General features: G+C 33.0%; 1 protein-coding gene across 1 annotated transcript in view; it reads left to right on the top strand.

Annotated features, from left to right (window-relative positions):
• The first annotated feature begins 1,855 nt into the window (after positions 1-1,855).
• LOC150098084 (uncharacterized) overlaps positions 1,856-25,622 on the top strand; it is a 110,343-nt gene continuing 86,576 nt past the window's right edge. Inside the window, exons 1-3 of the mRNA XM_090406678.1 lie at positions 1,856-2,183; positions 23,959-24,194; positions 24,496-24,610. Coding sequence (XP_090262804.1) covers positions 1,856-2,183; positions 23,959-24,194; positions 24,496-24,610 — 679 coding nt within the window. The remainder of the gene's footprint in view (positions 2,184-23,958; positions 24,195-24,495; positions 24,611-25,622) is intronic.

The raw sequence follows: 25,622 nt of genomic DNA, 5'->3' as shown, positions 1-25,622 counted from the left end.
AGTTTGTCTGATTGCGGAACTAAAAACGCGAGTTTCCATGGGAGAGGAAATCTTGCCCCATCCATGAAAGATGAATTAACTGAAGAGAAATGATCCATTATCCAATTACATTCACATGTATCTTATGCTAGCAGAAACAAAATGCACCCGTATCTTCAAAGAAAATTGGTGTTGTGTTTTTGTTCAAAACAATACTTTTTTCATTCTCATCTCCTAACATTATAAATCTCAACTACTTCCGATCTTAGAATATGTTTTCATATTTGGAGTGGCGCACCCCAAAACCTCACAACGGATTTTCTAGTCTGCTTAATAAATGACCTTTCTCTCTCTCTCTCTCTCTCTCTCTCTCTCTCTCTCTCTCACACACACACACACACACACACACAAATTGCTCCGATCACTTTCGTATACTGTTTCTGCATTATGTATTTCTTACAGACACTTTCATGGGTGTTGCTCCACTGGACTGGCCTCCACCATTCTTTAGCTTTATGCTAATCTGAGGAATGGTAGTGAGAGCCTAGAAACACACGCGGTCATTGGTTAACATTTATATACACTTCAAATCTCAATTTATGTAATCAACTCCTCATTCTCCTTGATTTCATCTATTCTGTAGAAGCCTTTTCCATATAGTTTTCTTCCCAATGAATACAGCCCCGCCCTCCTACCCAGAAGCTTTCAAACTTGTTAACAGATTCCAGTTTTCCTTGCCCACACACGCCACTATTCTGTTATAGTCTGTGAGCTCTTTTGTGATGTAAAAAATTGTAACAAATAAACTAAAAAGAAATAAAATCTTTTTTATAATTTGCCACAATAAATATTGTTAAGATAGTCAATTGTTAAGTCAGAAATGATAATACGGTTGTATTATGCATTAATCCCTTAAAGATAGTTTAAGGGATTAATCAAAGTAGACTAGAGAAATGCTGTTTAAACACACTTCTGTCTTTTTTCCAGGGAAATATTAAGATTCACTTCCTTTTGTCTGCTACTGTTCTCTAAGGATCAAACGATAAATACAAGAATGGTAAGAGCTTTTATTTTGTTAGAAAGAACTATTATTTCTTAATAGAAAAGTAATCTTAGAAAAGACAGGAAGAGTTCACCGACCTTCAATAAAGAAAATAAAATTCATTTCAGTTTGATTTATTTTAATTTTGAAGTGTCACTTCATTTCAGTTTTTTGTTTTGTTTGTATTTTAAATTGAATAGATCTACTCAAGCATTTTAAAAATGAAAACATTTGTATAGATATTAGAGTTTAAATCATAATAAAGATTATTATTTTTTATTTTAAAATCCATATTTTATAAATTCTTTTATTGATCACATTTAAAGAAAATCGACTACTTACATAATTCTATTTATCTTATATGAAGCATTAATTCCGTTCACTAACATCATCCTTTATTAGTTCGTTCTCATCGTTTCCTTTTCGACCACGGTCACTTTTTAGAGAGAGAAAGAGAGAGAGAGAGAGAGAGAGAGAGAGAGAGAGAGAGAGAGAGAGAGAGAGAGAGAGAGAGAGAGAGAGAGAGAGAGCTGGACTATGCTTAAGGAAATAGACAACAAAAACATGAAGTCAGTGGCCTGGTTATCGCCTACCGCAGTTTAGAATTGACGATACTTCCACATGCGCATGTACGGTTCCTGAATACCGTTATACAACCTGTAAGATTTTCTTCCCACTTCCCCCCCTCCCCCCTGTTTCGTCTACAGGGAAGCCCGCACGCATGTGTATGTGCATGTATGTGAAAGTGGCACATTCTCGCCACAAAACTTACACACCGCATCTTGGGAAAGGTATTTGGTCGACTGACTGGATCGGGTGATAGTTGTCACGGATATGCCTTTAGTTTCTGTGGTCGCGTGTTTCTGCCTTCTCTTCACCTATACAATCGATGTGGGAGAGGCAATCTTTTTGAGAAAATCGCAGGAAAAGGATCCTAAGCTAACATTCAATGACGGTGCTGGAGATGAGACATTGTCCGATGTGGAGAGAGCCTGGATGGGCACCGAATGGAAATTGAATAAGAGGATGGAAGAAAGGTTAAAAGAAATGTTGCCAACCATTATCAGAGGAAATTCTGAAATAAATCTTAGTGCTGACTGTACAAATGCTATTCTTAAGATGCTCATGGCTTTACGAAATGGAAAACCATGGGGATACAACCGTAAGTCTTACATTTCTTTAACAATAAGCTTAGCCTATTTTTCAATGTTTTTTTTCTGATAATTTTCCCCCTTAGTTACTAATCTTCCTCTATTAATCCATCGATCAGCATTAGAACAATAAGATGTAGGGGAAATTTATTCCTGTGCATACTTATAATTTCTCTTCCACTATAACGCCCTTTCAGATCGTATGAATGCATAAAATAATATTTTTATTCCTTGAATATATGAAATGTGTAGACTTCTCACCAGCATGAATATATTATCTTGGAATGAAGCAGGCCTACAAGCTGTTGCGATGAGAAGTGTTGTAATATTTCCATTTCACTTCAATAGAAAACAGAGATTTTATTTGAATGAAAAGAAACGACTGTAAACTAAACCAAACACTTATTTCTCCTTCCACAGAATGAACATAATAAAAGTTATTTTATGTCTTTTCTAGTAGGAATAGACAGCAATTCAAAGAACATGTGGTTATCAAAGGGATTGCTTCCCTAATAATGTGTAGCGTCTTCAAATATCATGTTTGTCTCTTCTGTTCCTAAAATGAACATTAATCTGTTATTTGAAAAAGAAAAGTGGATTTAATGGACGGAAGGTATTGAGATTCTTTTCTGGTATGTTATTGAATAAAGACAATCTTTGTCCATTTATTTTAATAGCGGACACTCTAAACAAACTGGCGATTTTCTCCGCTATTTTTCTGATCTAAATAGCCCGTATTCATATTAATCGGTTTAATACCCAATACTCATTTTTTCTCAATGTTGTTTTCTTAATATTTTCACCCCTAAGCCTCTCTCTCTCTCTATCACTTCACCTGTAACTTGATTGCACTCTGTATTATATAAAGGAATGAATAGAGATGAGAGAACTTACAATAACATTTTGGTTCCCTTCAATATGCTTTCTCTCTCTCAATATAAAATTCATCTATGTCATGTACTCTTTTTATCCCAGTACCACAATATCCAAATATTGTGGTTATTTTCACCAATTTGCATAATTTTGCTGCTGTTATTTCTTGTAATCTTCAATAAAAAGTCATTCCTGGGATATAAATAAAACGATTTTGAGAATCATTATACTACGTATTTTTATATTCACCTAACACACAGGCGATTACAAAAGCTGTAGCGCATCAAAGAATTGTGTAGATAAGCGATTAAGAAGAAAAAAAATTATCGACCTGTTTGTTGAAGCAGAACACTTATTCCTTGAATAAACCTTAGACTTCCACTATCTTGTGAGATTTCACGATTATTTTATTGTATATTTTTGAAACATAACAGAAGAAAACAACAGTCGTTTATTTAATAAATGTAAATAATGGTATGAATAATCATACTAGAAATAATATTACACTATTAATTAAAGAGAGGAATTTAAAATTTTCTTAATGACTTTGGATGTTTCGATGGGTCAGCTGTTTTCTACGAAGCCCTTTTGTTGGAAAGAGCTGGGTTCCAATCCGTCTATGCTTCACCTTTAATTGAAAAGTATTTTAGCAGGAGGTTTTAATTAAAGGTGAGTTAGCCGGTCTTATACGGATATGAAGAGATTTTGTTTCACCGGAAACTCTGTTTTTTTACGGTCAAAACAAGAAACTGACCCTGTGATCACAAATATCTACATACATAAAGTACTCACCCTTACAGTAATGCAGCAGAGAAATGGTAAGTTGGCTGCATTTAGTTGTCTAAAGCCTCTAATTAGGGGACTCAACCCGTTAAGGACGGACGAGATTTAACTGGATTGGGTGGACTATGGATGACTTTTGAAGGTTCGTTTTTAAAAGTTGTTTGAAGAAATGCATGTAATAGCACAGAAAAACATTTTCAGTAATCAGGCTTTATTTCCAACATTTAAAGAAAATCGCCAATGTTTATCAGTGTCTGGAGATTTTTGAATTCCCTTCCGTTCCTTTGGACAGTTTATTGACAATCTTCAAATATCGATAAGGTCTTTAGTTTTCTTCAATAGAAAAGATTCAATCACTTTCTCGTTGATTTTATGCGTAGAAATTTATGCTATTTTTATGATTTTTATTCGCAATTCAGCTCTAAAGTGAAATTTTTACAGCACTGTGATTACCAACATTCGAATTAAAACAGATCAGCAGACTTTTGGATCATCTCTTGATTAAATAAGACGAAATAAGAATACTAAGCAGCTTTGAGAGACTGTTCAGTGTTCATGAAAAGAGGCGAGACTTTCATCGTAAAGAATGCATCCAAAGCGTGTTCACTTTGATTGGCATTATGTTCTTATATACGAGTTCATGAATGGTTAGTCTTAGCTTTTATAGCTTAAATTATTACAGGAAGAAATCATGCGTCGTGTTGTAGGAATTTAAGAATTTTAATTTAACGAAGACGTTCTCGATTGAATCGCACAAGATAAAAGTTATAATGTTGTCAGAAGAGACCGAGTATGAAAAAGAGAAGAGGAAATGCTTACTGTCTGTTAGCAAATATTGACGCACTGATTTTCTATTTTGGGAAGGAGTTTGAGACTATGTGGTGATTACATAGATGGGGCATGTGTGGTTGAAGACCGAATCCGAGTGAATAGCGACAACATTATTAGACGGTTACTCAAAAAGATTAGCATTCATGCAGAAATGATGAATGTTCCATAACAATACATTGATACTTATTGGAAAATATCGGATATAACATCGGAACAATTAGTGCTAATTAAAGAGTGTAAGTCACATTTAAATTTTAGCTGATTAGGAATGATAAAATTAATGGTAAAACGTCATAAATAAATAAATAACAGAACGTAGTTATTAAGCATAACCAGTTCATCGGGAATAATTTTGAATATTCCATCCAAGATTGTGGAGTAATTTAATACGAAAGACATCGTTGATATCTTAAAATCATTTGGCAGTTAAAGTGGGAGATAGGGATGATATATTTTCCTCAGTACCTGACCAGATGTATGCCAGGTTTAATAATTTCACATTGGATTATTTTCGATAAATCGTTGAAATTAGGAATCGACTATTCTAATCCTAATTTTGTAAGTTATTTTAAACAGACTGGTGACCCATCATATAAAGTGGAGCTTTACAGACTATATTTAGTTATTATAGTCAAAATAACAGATAATTTAATTAGCAATCATATCTTGATATCTTTAATAGGGATCCAATCAAATACGAATATGGCAGCATAGTTTCTTTAACCACTAAGCTGAACTTGATGTGTTTAGGCGTCAATAATTACATGAATGCGAAGTGTCCGTTGAAGTTAACATTTGGATATTACAGGAATAATGAAGATACGAAGCTTATATTTTTGATGTAGTTTATTCGTGTGATCGTTCGGGTAATTGGGAAGCGTCGATTATGACTTACTTTTCGATGAAGTAGTCACTTGAGCAGTAGATCATTATGTTGGTGATGACGCAAACTAAAATATTTGTATTTTAGTAATATCATCTTTATTTTCATTTGCATCTCAAAGGTCTATCATAACCAAGTAACTTGGCTTCTTATGAACCTGATAATGTTTATGCTAAAGCGATTGATCTTATCTGCATTGTCTTCTATGACTGCAAATTGCGTGTGTTCTTCTGGTGTGCTTGCTTGTTTTGACGGATAAAACCCTAGAATTCCGGAAAAAAAAACTGCGTATGAGTACAACTCACGCACCGTCACTTAACAGCCCAGATAAAGATTCTGGACACGTTTAAGACAGAATTCGAACCCAGGTCTATCCAGAGGGCATTGTCGAAACAGACCGAGCTAAGGAGGCTCTTTAACAATGTTCTACTTAAAAAAGTTAATAATTAAAATGTGACAAAAAAGTATTGATCATTACTTGGTGAGAAGAGGAAGAAACATAAATGAACAACAAAAAAAAAAAGATTGAGAGAGGCGGTAAGTGTTTTAGACGGTGGTCTTCTAAGAACTGGGTAACTAGGTATAAAGTACCCCAGAAATCAGTTTTAACGTCCTTATTTTTTTTAATATGTTCATTAGTTATTTAGGTTCATATAATAAAAATAAAATTTCTCTTCTTTCTTATGACATTAAATTGTGCAGAGTAACGAATTGTTCAGATGGCTTCTCTGTTTCAGAAGAAGAAGAATGGTATCTTGAAAAACGCGAAGAATGGACACGGAAATGGAGTTTTAAACATTTATATGCAAATATACACAATGTACTATACTAGTACTAAGAAAAAATATTAATCAAGTTTAATGGAAAAACTTTGGAGAGTGTTAATGACTATTATAATCTAAGTATTTTAGGAAGTACGGAATTCCAATTCAGGAATAATAATGCAAGGTAAGGAGTGCGGTTAAAAATGTTGGTTTAATTAAAGCTTCACTTATGCGAGAAAGGAAGTTAACGTACTCTTATATACAGGTTCTGATTAAATATCTGCTAAAAAGATTTTAATGGATGTCGAGAGAATCGAAGACATTCCTTAAGTGCGTGGATATCCATCCACGTATCATGATAGTAAAGACAATTCGCTAGTTACCTGTAATTTGTTGAATTTATTTAACGGGATGGAAAGGAGACAAAATTGATGTTCATAATTTAATTCAGGAGTAATATGAGATGATTCTTGCACTTTGGATGAAGACGATCTGCTAGAGGATTCGACATAATACTAATCTAATCAAAAGTTTATGAAGAGGGGAGTTAGAACAGATATTAGAAGATTATTTGCATTTCGAGTTCATAATATGTGGAATATCCATTAGCAACGGATTACAGAAGAGGTGAATTCAGTTGGTTTTAAAAAATAATTGCTTAAAAATAGGAAACTAAGTAGACATAATTATACTAAATTACTACAGACCGTGAAATTAATTATATACTTAATTAATTTTAAATAATTATTAATTTAACATGAGTTGTCCGCAGTGATTTAGTGTAATTATACAACTGTTATGAGTAGACGATAGTGTAAATGATATTAATTGACATATAATGATTAGAATAAGCTCTTTTGAATGTGTTAGTATAGTGTGTTTGTGTATCAATACAAAATATATGTAAAAGTGGTAGAAAATATTTAAAAAAAAATTAAAACTAAAAAGTCATGAGAAATATAGAGGAAAGAATAAAGTCGGCTATGAATGTGACTTACCCAAGGTTACCAACCAATACGGGTATGAGAAATCTTGCATAGGGCATATTGATTTGGCTGTCATCATCATCATCATCATCACGAACCGTGGGTTCACTGCCCTTTGGTGTCCGATGTCTCCTTCATTATCTTCTATTTGGTTATAGTGGTGAGTAATCAATACATGCATATAGATAAACGATTGATCTATTTGTTTTTCCTCCGAACTTCACACACACACACACACACACACACACACACACACACACACACACACACACACACACACACACACACACACACACACACACACACACACACACACACACACACACACACACACACACACACACACACACACACACACACACACACACACACACACACACAGTTTGATAATAGAGGTCCAGGTAAGTTAACTGGACAGAAAGTAGAAACTGGATTATTCATAAAGGTCATGCCTTTTACTAATTTTAGCATTCGCGCAGTTACTTGGATAGCTTTTTTGAACATACCGTAGTAATCGGTTGGCAATTTATTATCACTTAAGTATGATGTGTCCATAGAGACACACTATACTTACTTGGTGTACTTACTATTGAATCAAGAATTTCTCTTTAAATAACTGAGTAATAAAAACCTACAGAGTAAATAAATCCTAACCAGTTTCCGCGCTATATTAGAAAATAAAAAATCGGCATTTTTTTTTTTGCATCTTTATGGTAATCACATTTTATAACAGTGCGCTCATTACATCTGAGAAAAAACGTTATCTTTGTTCCAAAAAGGAAAACGAAAATATGTATTTTTTACCAAGAAGAAAAATTTGTATTTGCGCCAAGATACCGCTTTGGAATAGTTTGCACTCTTGGTATGTGAATATCCTTGATATTGCACTAACTTGGTGTCGATACTTTAAAAGTTTCTTAGTACAACGATCACTTTTCCTATTTCAAAAAGAAAATGAATAAAAATGAACATATTTTATCCTGATTATAAATCATTCAATTGCCAAGATGTAGGTGTGAAGCTCTTCTTTAAAATGGCTATCCTTGTATAAATTATATTTCGTTTCCATTTGTTAAGAATATGTTTCGTTTTATTTTTGTTTTTAACTTTTCATGTCTGTTCATGTTTAAAATCACATAAGATATATGATACTACCGTATAGATTTTATGATTAATTTTAGTTAAATGCCATCTAAATTGTGAAGTAGTCTGAATTCGACTGTATCACGGAGAAGTTTATGAATCCTTATATAGCATATGAATTTTATAGCTCTAAATGGGAACCATTTTACGCTTATTGGAGGTCTGAGGTGCGTTAAAAATACATCCTTTGGCCACTAGAGCACATTTCCTTAGTAAATGATTAGATAGTAACGTAACCCACACAATATGTTTATGCACGTAAGCAGTTCTCAAAATGTACTTAGTAAGGATAACTTAATTGATTATACAAAATTACCGCAAATGAAATAACAGTGATAAATCTGTTTCAACTGTACGATAATTGGTAACCAATTGGAAGTACTTTTTTGTTCTAGGAGTTTTAATGAGAAGAGTCTAAAGGTGTTTTAAAAATGCATGGATTTAGCGATACACGTGATAGTGTTTTTACAACTATGGTGCGCGAATCCCTGGAGATTTGCAAACGTAATTCAGAGATTTGTGAGTTAGGTACGGGAACGGAGAATTTTCTATTAAAATTACTAAATTTTTAATAGAAAATTTAATATTCTATTAATCATTATCAGAATCGCTAATATTTTTAAGTTTTTATCATATATTTTCAAACTGTATGATAACTAACAAAAACAATGCGAAATCATGGAGTCAGCATACATCAGCCAGTACACTGGGGAAAAATATTCGGTTGTATGTTTCATTAAAAAAAAGACAAAGAATGCATATTATCCTTCATCATGCCTGCAGTATATTTTCTTCTTGGATGTGGGAGGAATGTTCTCAGTTTGTTAAAAGAACATAAGACAATTCCATAAACTATGATGTTTTTGTTCAACAAAACTTAGCAAAAAACGAAACCGAAATTTTAGAAGCCTTTTCTCAATTATTGAACACAAGAAAGAAATCGGAATAAGAGATATTTTAATAAGTTCTCACTGGAATGTGTTACGAAAGGAGGTGTTACATTTCGGAAAAGAAATAAATATACTTTGAAAAACGAAGAAGAAATGCAGTTACCAGATCTTCCTGAGCTCCATGAAAAAGTTTTTTAAACGCGTTTTAAGAAAACTGAAAAAAACTGATTTTTTTAAAAATTTTAAGATATATTATTAGGATTTATTTCAGTAATCTTTTAGATCTATTGAAAAATGTTATATTTTAAAGCTTCAATGTTGGTGAAAATATATTCCTCGTTTAATTACCACGGTTTCATTCTAGTTAGAGGAAAATGTTGCTCATCATATTGTCTATTTATTGATAACAGAATCAACTCGTATAATCCGCTATGCTGTTCTGTTGTTCTCTTTCTCTCTCTTTCTCTCTCTTCTGTTCTTCTCTTTCTAATTTAGAAGACTACGTGATTTACTCGAATGCTTTTTTAATGAACCATGTCACTGCCATGTAAATGTTTCAGTAGCATGCATTTTAAAAGATGGGAGAAACCAAGCATAGCAGTTTGCTGAGAGAGAGAGAGAGAGAGAGAGAGAGAGAGAGAGAGAGAGAGAGAGAGAGAGAGAGAGAGAGAGAGAGAGAGAGAGAGAGAATAAGAATGAAGAAAATTATTTATGCAGGAAGATTTTAACGATGGTTATAAAATTACAATCAAGTTAAATAAAGAACAACAGGTTAATTAACAGTACAACATTAACAGTTTCAATTTCCTAACACCTCTAAGAATGATATTTTTTCAACAAGTCAATGTAAGTTGTTAACGCAGTCACGGATGCTATCAATTAAGAAAATAATATACATTATTCCTAAAGATGTTTCTTTCGTCAAGTAAACAGAGTAGTAAATTACACTAAGGCTTCGTAAATTTGTATTGATAATAAGCACAAATCGTGATCTTAAGTCAGAAATGAGCTTCAAAGCTTACGGAACTTTTAGTCCTAATAATAAGGGAGTCTTTTTAAAGAATAATTTATTTATGATTCATTTTTAGTTGTATCAAGAGCAGTATAAAGATTTTTCTACAAAACCTTCTACCTCCTGCTCTGATCCTGAAAGGTATTTATTTGTTAATCCTCCCATTTTTCATTTTTTTTAGTAGAAGATGAAAGAGGTTTTTGCACAGTTATTGAAGAAAAGAACCTAAAAGACTCAATCAGATCATTTAGTTTTTCATTCACCTAAGTAGCTTTTTTTTAACCGAATAAAGCTGGAATTATGTCAGAGTACTCGACCTCAGAGACACTCTGGTGTAATTACATTTGAGGATATAAAAACAGCATTTCTTGTTGGCATTGTATAGCAACAAATGCTCTCCATTCTACACAAATAAAGTATCCTTAAAAGACATGTCTTTTGCTGTTTTCTTCTTTATCTAGTCTTCTTATATTCGTCTGCGATTGCTGAACATGCTTCAAAGAGAATGCTTTGTTCGAAATAAAAGGGAAGGTAGTTACTCCGAATTCACATGACCCATTTGCGAAGAGTGTGGAGAACGGAAGTGCTCCACTAACACCTTGAAGATCGCATGATTTTTTTTTTTTTTAAATCCAAACGACGCTCCATGAGTCAGGTAATGAACGCTAGCAGTGCAAGTCGTTGTTTATCGAGGTCAACGTCTTTCGCTTGTGTTTCTTCAGCACGCCGAAGATGAAATCAGGAAGGAAAATTGTGTCTTTGAAAAGACCGTACCCTATATGGAGGTCAAAGTCAACAGAACTGGGGCGGAAATAGCTGAGGAAAAATTGCAGCGGAAGTGTAATTAAGAATGTTTAAGAGAAAAGGCACTCCGACTATCCTCGTCCTGCCAGGTACTTCTGAACAGTCGCTACAGGAGGAAAATAAACGAGAAAAAAAAATTATCCTCTTGGTGCTCCCTTACAACTTTCTACATAATACATACGCATGCTTTCATAGATAAACAGGGTATATATATATATATATATATATATATATTTTATTTTTTTATTTTTTATGGCGAATTCATTCTGTTGATATTCTTCTTTTTCTGTGCAGTTTGGATTACCTATCGGCTTTCTTTTATACACACAGAAGGAACAGAATAGAACCCCGCGTTGCCTCATATTTGAAATGACTCAATAAGTATCGCCAAATATATTGTTATGTTGACTTTTAACTCATTTGTAATAATCAAAGTATCTTACAACGTTTAAATCAAAATTCTTTCTTTCTTTCTTTCATTTAATTTCTCAAAAATGGAAGTAATTCTACGAACCGTCAGAGTATAAGGTACTGACATGATGCATAACAAAATCCGAAATAATGCATAACAAAATTTCAGGACACATTATCATCCAGTGATGATTGAAAGGCATGTGACAGTGAATTTCTCTTTATAGACTGACTCCCTCAATCAATAGATCTCAGTCTCATGGAGCATATTTGATATGAGATATTCGTGAGAGGGATTCACTATCTTATGGAATTGCAAGAGTTCACCACAGTATGACACTTATAGAGTGTTTCCAGAACTTTCTATTGATTGCAAAGTGTATCAAGGCTGTTTTGACGGCTCACTCACTTATCCAATACGTTATTAGGTATCTTCAATAATCTGAAAAATCGGTATTTAATCGTATTATAGTAATAAGAAATTATACCGACATTCATTTTTTGGAGTAAAGTCGGTAGTTATAATACTTTTTTGGTTTGAAAGACCTGGGTTATTTCATTTCTAGCTAAGATGCGAGAAAGAGTATTGGGACTTAGTTGAACTTATAGGAGCAGGCAAAATGATCAAACCACACGTGAATGAAATAGTTTGATTTGGTTAAAATCACAGCCGAAGCAACTAAGGCTGTGAGAGCAGTATATTAGTTATGTCTAATAATTGCGTATGTTCTTCTGTCCGGTGTGCTTCTTTCACGTGATGAAGAACCTGAGTTTCCAGAAAGAAAGCTCTGCTATTACTATGAAAAGATAGAAAAGATTAAAGTCATTCAAGAAAAATGAGTTGAAGGGATTATTTATCTAATAATAATAATAATAATAAGAAGAAGAAGAAGAAGAAGAAGAAGAAGAATTAGCTTAAATTAAGAAATTAGCTTAAAAAGTTATGTCGACAATAGCTCTGAGCCAATGCTTCAAGCAATTACACAAAAGGGCCTTCTAAAAGCAACAGGAAACAAATCCGATTACAAAAAGGAACAGCAAAATAAGTGATATGTGCGCTGGAAAAATAAACCTTTGCATGGCCAATTTCTTCGAGATACTGAGGAAAAAATTGACGTGAGCAAGACATGGCAATGGCCACAATACGGATATATTAAAAAAGAAACAGAAGGATTTATTCTAGCAGCTCAAGGACAGGCATTACAAAGTAATGCAATGAAAACAAAAATTTTGAGCATCAATAATAACAGCAAATGCAGATTATGCGATCAGAAAGATGAGACTGTAGAACATCTAATCAGTACATGCAGCAAGATAGCTCAAACTGGCTATAAATACCGCCATGATCAAGTGGCCAAAATAGTTCATTGGCATGTATGTAAAAAAATATGGCTTTGCTACTTTCTGATAACTGGTGGCAGCATAAAATAGAGACAGTACTGGAAAACGAAACAGCAAAAATTCTCTGGGACTTGAGAATACAAAGTAATCGGTATTTGGAACACAATAGACTTGACATCACAATTATGGAACATCGACAGGTTTGGAATATCGATATCGCAGTACCCAGGGATAACAACATTAGCAACAAAGAACTGGAAAAAATTACTAAATATCGAGATCTGGCAATCGAAGTTGGCCGACTGTGGCTTAAACACACCAAAGTTATCCCAATAGTTTTCGGTGCACTTGGCGCAATTTCAAAGAAGCTATCCAACTATTTACAGCAATTAAACATCAAAAAAGTGACCCCATATGACCTACAAAAATAGCATTACTTGGAACAGTCCATATTTTACGAAGCTACCTGACGAACTATTCTCAGATTCTTGGATAGAATCTGAATTGTTCTGAATCACCAGTCATATTGTTGATTTAAATAATATCTTGTTTTGACTGTGTATCAATTATGTGAATAAATAAATAAATACATAAATAATAATAATAATAATAATAATAAGTAGAAATGCAAAATAAATTCAGTCAAAATAAAATGTCATAGTAACATGGTTTGTAATATATGGTAGTAGTAAGGAGAAACAATAGAAAAATGAAAGAACTACATCAGGGAAATACCCTGTAAGATATGAATTCCAATTTGGAAAAATCGACTGAAGTAGTCTGAGACTAATTCAGCAGCTTTTACTTATAGCAATACAGTAAAACCGGTACGAGATCGCGCGAGCACACGCATGAATGCGCATACTTAGCTAATGGATGTAACTGACTAATACTTTTACTATGTTCATATGACAAGTGTGGAGGTCTTGCTACTGTTTCCCAATTAATTACAATTATAACTTCGAAATCTTGACAGTAAAACAATAATACAGAAATCATGGTAACGATAAGAGAAAGAATGATAGAGATGTAAAAAAGAGATGCAAATGCTTAGGAAGTAGAAATTGTATTCTATTTTTTTTATGAATGATATACGATAGATTTGTTGCATTTTAATTAAACTGAAAAGGGTGGCCATCGAGCGAAGCTGATCGTGAATTGATACCTCTGGACTAGTAAATGACATTATCATTATTATTTTCGACCTGTCGCCAGGAAACATAAGTCCATCTTAGGTGTCAACGACACAAATATCACGAAATAATGGAATTCATAATTTATACGTGAATATAAATAACTACCATCAAATGTCTTTAAGGTTCTGTAAAACAATGCAAATTTCTGAGAGGACGTATGATATTCTCAATATTTATTAAGAATTTGAATTAAATTCTATTTTAATTACAAGTTTATCAATACCAAAAAGTTATTTTGGGACCATTCCTTGCGAATCTTCGGTTAAGTCATGCTTTTGTTTATTTATTTATTTTTCATTAATCCCTGGTACAAAATCAATATTTTGTGAGAATTTTGCTTGTCCTTTTAAATATGAGAATATTATGGGAATAAAAATTATTTTAAGCATCTGAGCTGCTTCTGTCATAGTTTATAAAGGCAGTATACTAACTTAGCACAAATTAATAATGATATCCATTATCAGCGGATGCTCAGAACCTACTAACAGCCACAATCCCAAACATAAAAGAGTTCACTTCTTGGGTCTGAACTTTGAACTTTATCCCGTTGTGACACACTTATTATCACATCGAAACACAGAAATATCCAGTTGCTTGAAGTCCGAAATAGATATAGGCAGTAAGCAAGGAAATAGACATAGACAGTCCTGCCTGTAAACTCAAATTTTAATTTCAACAAATCAGATTCAATCTTTTGAATTACATGAAATTTAAAGGTGTGTCCCGTGCGTCACAGAGACATTGTATCTTATTGTGCAAATCATTCTAAACAGTCGCTGACTTAAAGAGGTCAGCCTTTACTTGGCGATCCATTATCTTTGACTGCACATGTAATGAATAGCGAGGTCAGGAAGTAGAGGATTACTTTGATGTCGTTGCCCTTCGCAGCTTGATGAATACGTATAGAAATTAAAACTAAAATTTCCATAACAAGAACGTTTATTACAGGGCATAATATTTGCATCGATTATTGGTTGTGGTGGCATTTCTCTCCATGAAATATAATTTGCTTGAAGGAGTCAAATAACTTTTAGGTGTTCCTCATGTGAAGAATACGATTAGCTACCCACCGTATTTATTTTTAGCAAAGTTTTTTCCTTCATACTGAGCTTCAAACAGAATGAAAGTGTGGACGTTATTTAAAATTTAGCAAAAAAAAAAGAAATTTAAGTCCTACAAAATTTTACTTTTCAGAAAGAATAAAATACAACAAATCACTCAGACACTATAATAGTTTATTAACAGCGTACAAAATTCACGAATTTGTTCAAAATAAATCTTATCAGATTCCTTTATTGCAAAATACTAATAAACCAAAAAAATCGTTTACATGCATCCAATCCATTTAACAATTAGAATTACACTCTCAGTGCCATTCGACAGATCGGTAATTATGCAATATCATTAGCTTTCAAGCCTGTTCATTCTGAAGAGCCACCCACTGTTAATCGATTCCATGCATGTTGAGAAATAGTTAGTTGGAAATGAGCGACAGAACAATAATCATCCAGATAATCAACTGAGAAATAAAGATATCGCTGGTGGAACTAATGATATCTGATAATTGTCACACACCTCAAGTTACGTACATTATTTTAATGATACGAACAGTGAAGGAATAATTTCTCCACCCTGGGAAGTAATTAGGATATTTTTGCTGTGTTTATACTTTTTAAGTGATACGTTACTTTAATAAACATTACCTACAGAAATAATACTGCTGTTTGATAGCATATCACTGGAATTCAATAGACGGTGCTATCACACGAAATTGAAAGCTAAGTGACTGTTGATACAAAATTACTCTTTCTTCGGTTTCTTGTTTGTTGTTGGACAGGATTCTTTGTTAATCTAATAACATACTTTCGGCTGATGATATTTTATGTTTAATTCTAGCAGCGATTGAACCAGCACTCAAATTTTATCAGTTTTGTCCAACCCTTAAATCCTTTTCTGTAATATTTTATGATACAAAGTAGAGTGAAAAGCATTTAGCAATTGACATCTTCCTCTGAAAATTATCAGTATAAACGCAATACATTTCGAAACGTTCATAGTTTTTAAATAAAAAGAAGTCATATTTTCAGCTAGAAATGAATTCTTCACTGCCTAATTTCTAAAACATATAAAGGAAAAGCATAAAAATGGTACCTGTTTTCATATAGAAAAATACCTAAATAAAAGCACACTACATGGATGTTTACTTGATAAAAATGTGTGCTTTATTCCTAAATGATATATTTTTCCACATTGCAGGACTCCAAGATTTATTCTTCAATGTAGAATAATGACGTCTATCATTTGACCATTTTCTCACATTGCGTTACAAGCCCGCGTATGAAGATGACTTCTTGACAGCCCTTTATGCTTGGGTTTGTCTCTTTGATCTCACTGAGACGAAGTGATCTTTAAATACTATTGTCTTCCAAGGAGGTGGTTACTGCAATGTCTGTCGTGGTCATAACCACCTTCTTTAGCTTCGTCAGTCATATTAGAAGATTGATAATGTAAATTGCTTTTACAAAAGCAACTCTGAATTTTCTGTTAATGTGCACATTAAAAGCACATGTGAATGTTTGCAATTTACAACCTGAAATATCTTTTTAATCTATAGACGTGTTATATAATAAGTAAAAATAGCCATCTGAATATCATTGCATTTCACAGAAACTTAAATTATACACCATAAGCGTGCGTGCACAGAGTCCCTTCTTTTGTCCTAATCACACTTTTCACACTTCTTTCGACAGTTTGCGATAGAATGGGTCAGTTATTTTGGACCACCCACTCTTCCTCCAGCATGACACCAGGCTATGTATTATTGCTGGACTCGTTTTCCGACACTCCATGATGTTCCAGTTCATCTTAAATTAATTCTGATGAGTCGAGATTGGGACTATTTAACAGGTCATACAAGATTTTTTCCCATAATTTTCCTCAAAGCATTTCAGTAGCACCTGTAGTCTAACATGGTGGTGTCATTGCACTGTACAAAAGAAATGGACCTGTTCCGCTAAAGAAAGCACCATCTTTCCATAAGTGTTGTATATAAGAGTCAGCGTTCATCATTCCGGAGTATAATCAATGGTCCGAGTCTATACCAGGAAACTACCTCCAGATTTATAACCCACTTCTACTTACAAATTCCATTTACAATTAGGCAAGCTTTTTTTTTCAGCATCGGGGATGTCTGACTTACGTTCGGCTGCATAGTTTCAGTACCTTCTGCATGCGTATTATTTCTTGACTGAGTTTGTAAATCAACTGTAAGCAATATTATCGGTTGATAATGTTGCCTGCTGTTGATTTGGGTAATATAGTCTTTTACTACTGTCGTGACCATGCAGGTCTACACTCAACTCTAGGACTGTGTGTATTTGCTTATATAGAGACACAACACACATCATCCTATTTGATTGTAAACTAATTATTTGAACGTTAATGAAAATCTACTGATATGAGGAATATCAGCGGCAAAAACACACGCAAAAGTCAACATGTTTTTCTCATCTCTTTAACTTAAATTTAAGTTTTAATTTTTTTTAAATACTTTTAATTTATTCAAATTAAGTTTAAATAAAATTTATTTAAATTTATTTAATTTTAAAATTATAATTTTATAAAATTAAAATTACATAAAATTATTTAATTTTATTTAATATAAATTTTTAAAATTTTGTTGCAAATTGTAATTCATACTGGCCTGCTAGTACCTTATTTACATATAGGCAACTAATTGCCTTCGATATAATCATGAAAGGCACCAAATTTCTGGTTTTTAAGATATTTTATAATTTAAAAATTTCAACGTAATACTTTTAAATAGTGTTAAGTTTCTAATTACTTTAAATCATGACACTACTAACTATAGCTTGACTTATTACATGTAAGTTTATCAAAGTTAAAACAATCAATTTCGCAAATATCATGCATATGTATTTGTGTTTGTATGTGTGTGGGTGGATGGGTGCGCGCCATTGATTAACGGCACAAAAACACAAATTCTGTGATTTTATTGCTCCATTTAGTGTAGCATATTTAATTCAATTACACCAATGAGTCTAGTAAAGTATGATAAAATGCATCCCATGTTGATTGTTGTACCTCATGTTATGGTGATTGGCTATACTAATGGCGGAGCTATTAGTACAATTAGTTGAACGAATAGCACATGACAGAATAGAGTAATTTGAGTTGTTGATTTTAATGCTGACTACAATATACAAAATCTTAGAAACTGTTTCTTCCGTACTTATAAAAATAGTGTTTTTTTTTTTTTGACAAAGGTGTTACGTAAAAAGAGGATTTTCCCTTTCGTTGTTATTGCACAGTTCATTAACCGTAGTCCGTTTCCTGTTACCATCTCCTAAGAGGAAATCGTAGTATAATAATATCAAATATATAAACGCTTCCTTTATGCCACACTAGGGGGCAGTGACTTTTTGTTGAAGCAGCCACACCCGTAAATATGACTTGTAACACCTCCCAAGGTGAGAAAGTCGAAAAACGAAACTTTTGAAAGAGGTTAGAAGGGCGGAAATATCAGGAAGTTAATAAAGAATGAAAATATCATAAAATGAATTACAATTGTTAACATTTTTATGAAAAAATCGAGATTATTCCACTGCAGTTCCCCAAAACAATGAGAATATGAACTGAACTTTCTGCTGAATGACGTCGTTCTGACTCCTATGTATTAAAATAGAACAGCCGCACATGCGCATTGAACTTTGAGCAACGTGGAAAATATTTTCATTTGAAGTTCTGACATTCTTTTGTAGAATTTCACTTTCATTAGCATGAATAGTTTTGAAAGTGAGCGCGTAAAAAATGAAAGAATGCATTCCATTATTTATTACAAATGTATGGAGTACCAACTAAAAACAGAGACGGGATGTTCTCATTAATGGGACGGATATTCTCTTCAATATCTTAATGGAACGTTAAATTAATAGCTTGCGTTGGAAAGTTATCCATAATATAAACACATATTAACAAATATATATGCGTATATTTAAGGATTTGAATAATTGAGCATGCATTCTTATGATGTCGCCATATTGGAATGTTGCAAAAAACATTCCGAACTGATGAGAAAGAATATGTTTGGCTTATTGCAAACAAAGTATGGCTTAAGTGTCGTCACTTCGAGAGAAAGCCGTTTTCTTCTTCTTCTTCTTCTTGTCATTTTAGATACCACCCGTCTGGTTGGCCGAATGATTATCGTACAAGTAACTGTGGGTTCGAATCCAACCATGGGTATGCATGTTTGTGATTATCTTACTGATGCTGCATGGAAAGGACATGTGTATTCTACGCTACTACTTCTTCCAGTAAACTTCATTCCTAAAACCTTTTGAGGCACAAAAGTGATCATAAGGTGTCCAATAAGAGACATAAAATATGAAAAAGAAACTAACCAACCGCCGTTTACCTGCTATGTAGGGTTATTCCCTTAGGAAATGTCCATTAGACAATAGAGACTAACATTCGAGCCATTGTCAAAAAAATTTGTAGGTGGAGCAACTAATATCTTAGTGCGTCTGTGTTAGATAGGTTTTTAAAGTAGGTTTTCATGAACAAGTTTCAAAATTAAATTTAAAACTTAAAACATTGGAACAGATTATTGCGTTTTGTTCATTGGTTTTCCTCTAGTCTTTAGCGTGTACAATTTTTGATGTAGCGAAAAAGTCCATGAAAACCGCGCGCGCGCGCTGTGTTCCCTTCTCCGACACAGCATTGCTTTTTTATAAGCTCTTCAACCTCTCATGTATGAGTTGATCTCACATAGAAAAACCAACGCTTTTTTAAGCTGTACTGGTTTTATTAGACAAAGTTGAAGAATTCATTTTTTTTTGTTTTTGTTGTTATTGTGTACTTTTCAGCAACCTGTCAGAGATGTAGACACACCACAGACTATTACTAAAAATCTTAATACTTTTTAAGGTCATTTTTTCATTTCTGTTCACCTGTTAATATTACTGCGCTTGAAGAGTGATTGAAGGACTTCTACTTGAAATATCCCAGTCTCTTGTTATAGAAAATTATTGAATAAGTTCGTATTATGCAAATATTCAGCAGTTTCGGTGTATGTAAATTTATAGCAGTAATCTGTAACGTGATTCCACGCTCTCTGCATTTCCAAGTAGCATGAGTACGTTCATCCTTCGTTGTCAAGAGTTTTTGAGGCTTAACTATTCGAAATCGTATACTTTCTTTTTAAGCATTCTGAAGGTGTATGAATATTGAGGCATATATGTATGTGATGTCAGTAACTGCAATTATTGTAACTCTGGTTTGTCTGTGGTAAGAAAAACGAAAAATCTAGAAGATAAAAAAAAATCCTTTTATCTCTAAGACTGGTCAACGCGCCCGAGGTCGAACAAGACGTAAAGTATTATTCATCATCGGAATTCGAGTCAGAATCGTCTGGAAAAGAGCAGTGCACACTGCAAAATTATGCACAAGCTCTGAGAAAACCGAAGGGATACTCAGCCTGATGTTATCAGAATAGACCAAACTCAACCTTTCAAACTCATCATGCATCTGCGCTATCCAGTCATGTTCTTTTCTCTAATAACCCTCATGACGATCTACAGAGTCACTCAGTTTGCTGGGATAAATCCGAAAACATTTTTCGCTGTAGTGATGAGTTTGAAAGGAAAACTGTGGAGTTCCAGAGAAATCCTCCTTAATCCTGAACATTTGAACAGCAGTTTGAGTTATAACATCCCTGATAGCCATACTGCAGTTGTTCAATACTGGCGCTCACGAGAACCTGCAAGCACGCATACAACAAACAATAGCATGTTAGATAGAACGACTTGAAAATACAACGTTTTTGTTTCAATTATGTGTTGCAGTTTTTTGCCTGTAATTCTCAATATTTTTGTAACTTCAATTTTTTATTACCGTGTTCTACCTTTACTGGATATCTGAAGAAGGCTGTAAAAGGCTGAAACTAGTTGTATCATTATCATTAAAATTTAATATTTTATCTTGGTTTAAAGTCATTTAAAATTTATTCTTAAAAAAAATATATATAATTAATTACGGAAACATTCGGGATTTAATATTAAAGAACAGCGCATGTATTGCATGTAATAAATAAAAATATCTATCTAAATAAGTTCTTCAGCAACTTGTTACTGAATGATTGAGTTTCTTTCTACATTATAGTACCACCTTTTAATTGTGAAATATAAACCGAAAATCATTGTAATTAATAGCATGTTACAACGACATCATAAAAAGTGAATAAGCTACAAATGATTAAATAACATTAAGAATATTAAATAATATAAATTATTAAATTATTAAATAATAAGTTTCTTTCCTAAGAGTGACTAACGTATATGACATGGGACAGTAGTTCACCACTTAATTTACGACAATTTCATGTGATGTAAATATTATCGCTTCTTTCATTAGCTAACAAATCTTGCTAGCGTTTTAAATGATAACTGTTTGATTATAATGTAGAAAGCGTAACTAGTTTGCGAGATTGCTATGCATTTAGAGCAAGTAATAATTTTTTACTTGCTCTAAAAATTATTATTGCAAAAAAGCAATAATAATTTTTTTCCTATTACAAATCCACTGTAGATGGCATTACAGTCTACCTGTGTAAAAATATACTGCGTAGTTGATGATAAGTGTTTTATTTAATTTTTTAAAAATTATTATTTAGGAATTAATTAGAAAAAATTTTTCCTTAATGTGTTAAATTAAACGATCTATTAATTTACACGCGAATTTTATCAGAGAAAGTTTTTATTCTTTAAAACGTTCTCTTTTTTACATAAGCAAATTTTTTACTTTCGTTTAAATAAGCACGAGAAAAAGTGGCGACAGTTTCGACATATAGATTCTTAGACTCTCTTATAATGTGTGAGGGGACGTGTCTCGGGTTTTCTATCTTCGATTTCTTTCTTTCACCGGCGGTTCTTCTTTGAAATAACGAATTCAAGCCATTTCAATACTTCCTACCGAATCAGAACAGTTGAATTTGATACTTCTATGATTTGTTTATTTTTAATGAATCCATTTTGCGCGAATATTGAATCTATTGACAGGAAAATATTTTGGCGTTATATTCTGCTGCACTGTGCTGCAACAGAACAGAACAGAACAGAAAATGAAATTTAAAATTGAAAAAAAAATACATTTCATGAGAGCACTGTAGAAGATCCAATTCCACTAAAAGTTGTTGTGATCCACTTCGAAAGTTGTTGAAAGTTGAAGTAATTTTTTAAGAGTAGAGTCGTTCTTACTGTTTGCTATATAACAATTTTAATAACAATTTTTAATCCCTAATATCTTATATTTGGTTATTTCTCAATGGAAAAAATGTCATATGTACAAATTTGAAATCAAGGGATCAGTCGCAGGGGAAAGTTTTCTTTGGAAAGTGAAGAATTTTCCCGAATCATTAAATTACTCTCCTACTATATGCAAAGAGCAGCGTAACTCTATAAATTCTTTTAAAAGTAGTTATGCTGCTTTACACTCAGAGATTAGATGAATCTCCTGGCATCAGGCACGTCACACATCAACTGTGAAAATATATTCATCTATTTCCCTGCTTTATTAATTGTAGCTTTTAAGTTGTATTTCTAAGAGCAAACAATACGTCTGTTGTTTAAAGTGGCTTCGTGTGTTCAATGAGATTGGATGGTACTGTGATATTTTGTCCATTTAGCAGTCGTGTCTCATCATTTACCAATAATGTGAATTCGACATCTGAGACTGAAAGCGAAGTATTTCCAGATGACTAAGTCAACTAATAATGATCAGAAACATTACGTCAATCATGTAATTTGTTATCAGAAGACTCAAAATCACCGTATTCCCTTTTAAAGTCATCGCCGGTAGGGTCGCTGTCTGGAATGTCTTCCTAATCACATTCCAAACAACAATTCCACAAACTGTTGTTTGGAATGTGAATCCACAAATCTGTCCTTTCGAAATTCCGAATCTTTGCTATCTTGGTGTTTTTAATTTCTTCCCCATCCCCGTTTAAGTCGAATATTTCGTTTGAATTTTACGTTTTGGCATGGCAACGTTATCAAAACGATGCTAAAATTATCCGTTAAATTATTTTCACTCTTACACTGTAAAACCAAGAATAATTACTAAGAGTCAGACTATTTTTTTAAATAAAATTCAACAGACTCCAATGTTCGACGAGTAAGCGGCAATTTAACATTAGGAAGTCGCTGTGTCAGCCCTCTGGGTAATACTGGTAGATGGGCAGGCGAGAGAACCGACCATATTAATATACGCTTCTCTATTAGGCAAGTTTTTTGGCGTTTAGTATTTAAAGGATTAAAATTTATGAGCCTTATTAGTCCAACGTTCATGATGATAGTCCTGCATATGCGTCGTCAGTTGTACCATCGAAAGGTTGATAGTATATTGAACATTTAATACCGCAGATAGGCTATGAGTTATATAATTCGGGAATAGCTTTCGGGACCAGAACATGGAATGTTTTTCAAGCCATTCAGGCACTGAAGAAGCGGGATGGTTGTGGTGGTCTCTTACAAGGAAACCATAGTCATCTATCACCTATAAAGATTGATATATTTTTATTATTTTTATTATAATATGTATTTTATGTATGGGAATGTGTCTTCCATATGAATTTTGTCTTTTTATTCTTGAAACTAAACCATCGTGCGAATTCGCGACATTGATCAATGTTATCTAGGATATCCAAGAAATTCCCTCAGATACTGAATGCGATAGATTATTTATGTATAAAACACACTATAATAAACAAACGCGAACTTTTTGATATGCTTGTAGCCCAACATATGTCCTCGAATATATAATTTTCAAATATTTAAGGAAACTTATTTTTCTAGTTGCCGACGCATGGGGAAAACCAGCTGGAGGTCTTATAATTGGTTCGCTAGCTTCATTAGGCTCATATGACGAATGTGTGGATACCGAAATTCCTGACATCAAACACAAAGATGGTACACTTGCTAGGGGAATGTACTGTTTAACGGAGTTTGCACCTCTCCTTCCTCCTAAGCCTCCGTTTTATACGATGTTTCACGAAGTACCAGACCTGAAGAATATCACCTCGAGGGGAACGGTAAGTTTTGTTCCATCTGTATTTTAAAATTAAACATACTGGGATATTAAGAATATGGTGACACAGTACTAGAAAACTACTATCGCCTCAACTATTCGGCCTTATTCTATAATTTGGTATTAATTTGCTACCCCCTCAATAAAAAAGAAGAAAAATATTAAAATTTATACATCAATTTAAATAAAATACACATTTAGTTAATTTTTCATCTATCACTTCTTTCACTCTGTTTCAATTAGCATTTGAAAATTTCGCTGTATCATATGATTAAGGAATTATCGCGTTATTTCGTTTATTTCAGAGTTTTGCGAGAACAGCTAAGAGAGCACATTTCTTTTATACCTTCCGATTTAGGATTGGAACATGCATGCCCGACACGTGCACAAAGGAGGATGTTAAAAACCTCGTATTAGAAGGTGAGATTTTTGAGAATTTTTTTCACATAGAAATGCCTTAGATTTAAAGAATCGGCCATTAAAATGATAAAAAAATGTACAAATTTGTATCACATTGTACAAAAAACATTCGATTTTATAGATATAGGATACAATGACAAGCAATTATTGCTATGCAAAAAAAAACAGAATTATAAACTTAATAGGTTTAACTGCACAAACAAATTTAGTGAATTGCTGTCTGTCCCATAGAGATTGTAGAACGCATTTTCTTTCTTTCATTTTTTTTTCTTTTTTGCATTTCACATTTTTTATTTTTGCAATAACAATACGTTTCAATATTACAACCGTTTCCTGTTCTTCATGTTAATGATTACAATACAAAACAAAACCTAAAAAAGTTTTACTATTTGTTGTCCATCAACTTTTATAATCATAGTAATTCACTCTGTTGTACAATTTTTTTACCATAGAATAAATAAAGTATTATTCTTAATGACTGATTGTTGCTAGACTATGCTATGTAGTAACAGCGACAGAAAATTAGGCTGTAGACAAAATTTTTTGTTGTTTATTCTAGTTCATCGACCAAAGCAAATTCGGGACATTGGAAATATCGAACAATATGACGATATGCTAGTTAGTTTTACATCCTTGAAATACGTGTGTAATATATGTAGCAGTTAATAACACTTATCTACAGTACTTGTAACTGATTAATATTTTGCACTTTAAAACATTCCTGATTTTATCGTATTAATGTATTCGCATATTTTATGAGACGTCTCATTATTTACCGAATTAACTCAAAATAATAGAAATAATATCTAAAGCTTCTCTTTCTTCCCCTCACACCCAAACATTATTTTATAGAAATATTATTAGATTTGCTTCTATAATTAAACTTCAATAAGGATCCATTTTAAAAGACTAAAAGATGATCCATTTATTAAAAACGGGAGAGTTTGCATAGGTCAGACAGTTATATTCTAAAATGAGCTATATTATATTCTGTGTTCTATATGCAATGGAT

Source organism: Typopeltis vanoorti, chromosome 16 (genome assembly GCF_054136105.1).
Source record: "Typopeltis vanoorti isolate ZY-2024b chromosome 16, IOZ_Tvanoo_1.0, whole genome shotgun sequence".
Classification (NCBI taxonomy): domain Eukaryota; kingdom Metazoa; phylum Arthropoda; class Arachnida; order Uropygi; family Thelyphonidae; genus Typopeltis; species Typopeltis vanoorti.
Note: the sequence above shows the minus strand (reverse complement) of the source record. Positions and strands in the feature narration are given on the sequence as shown.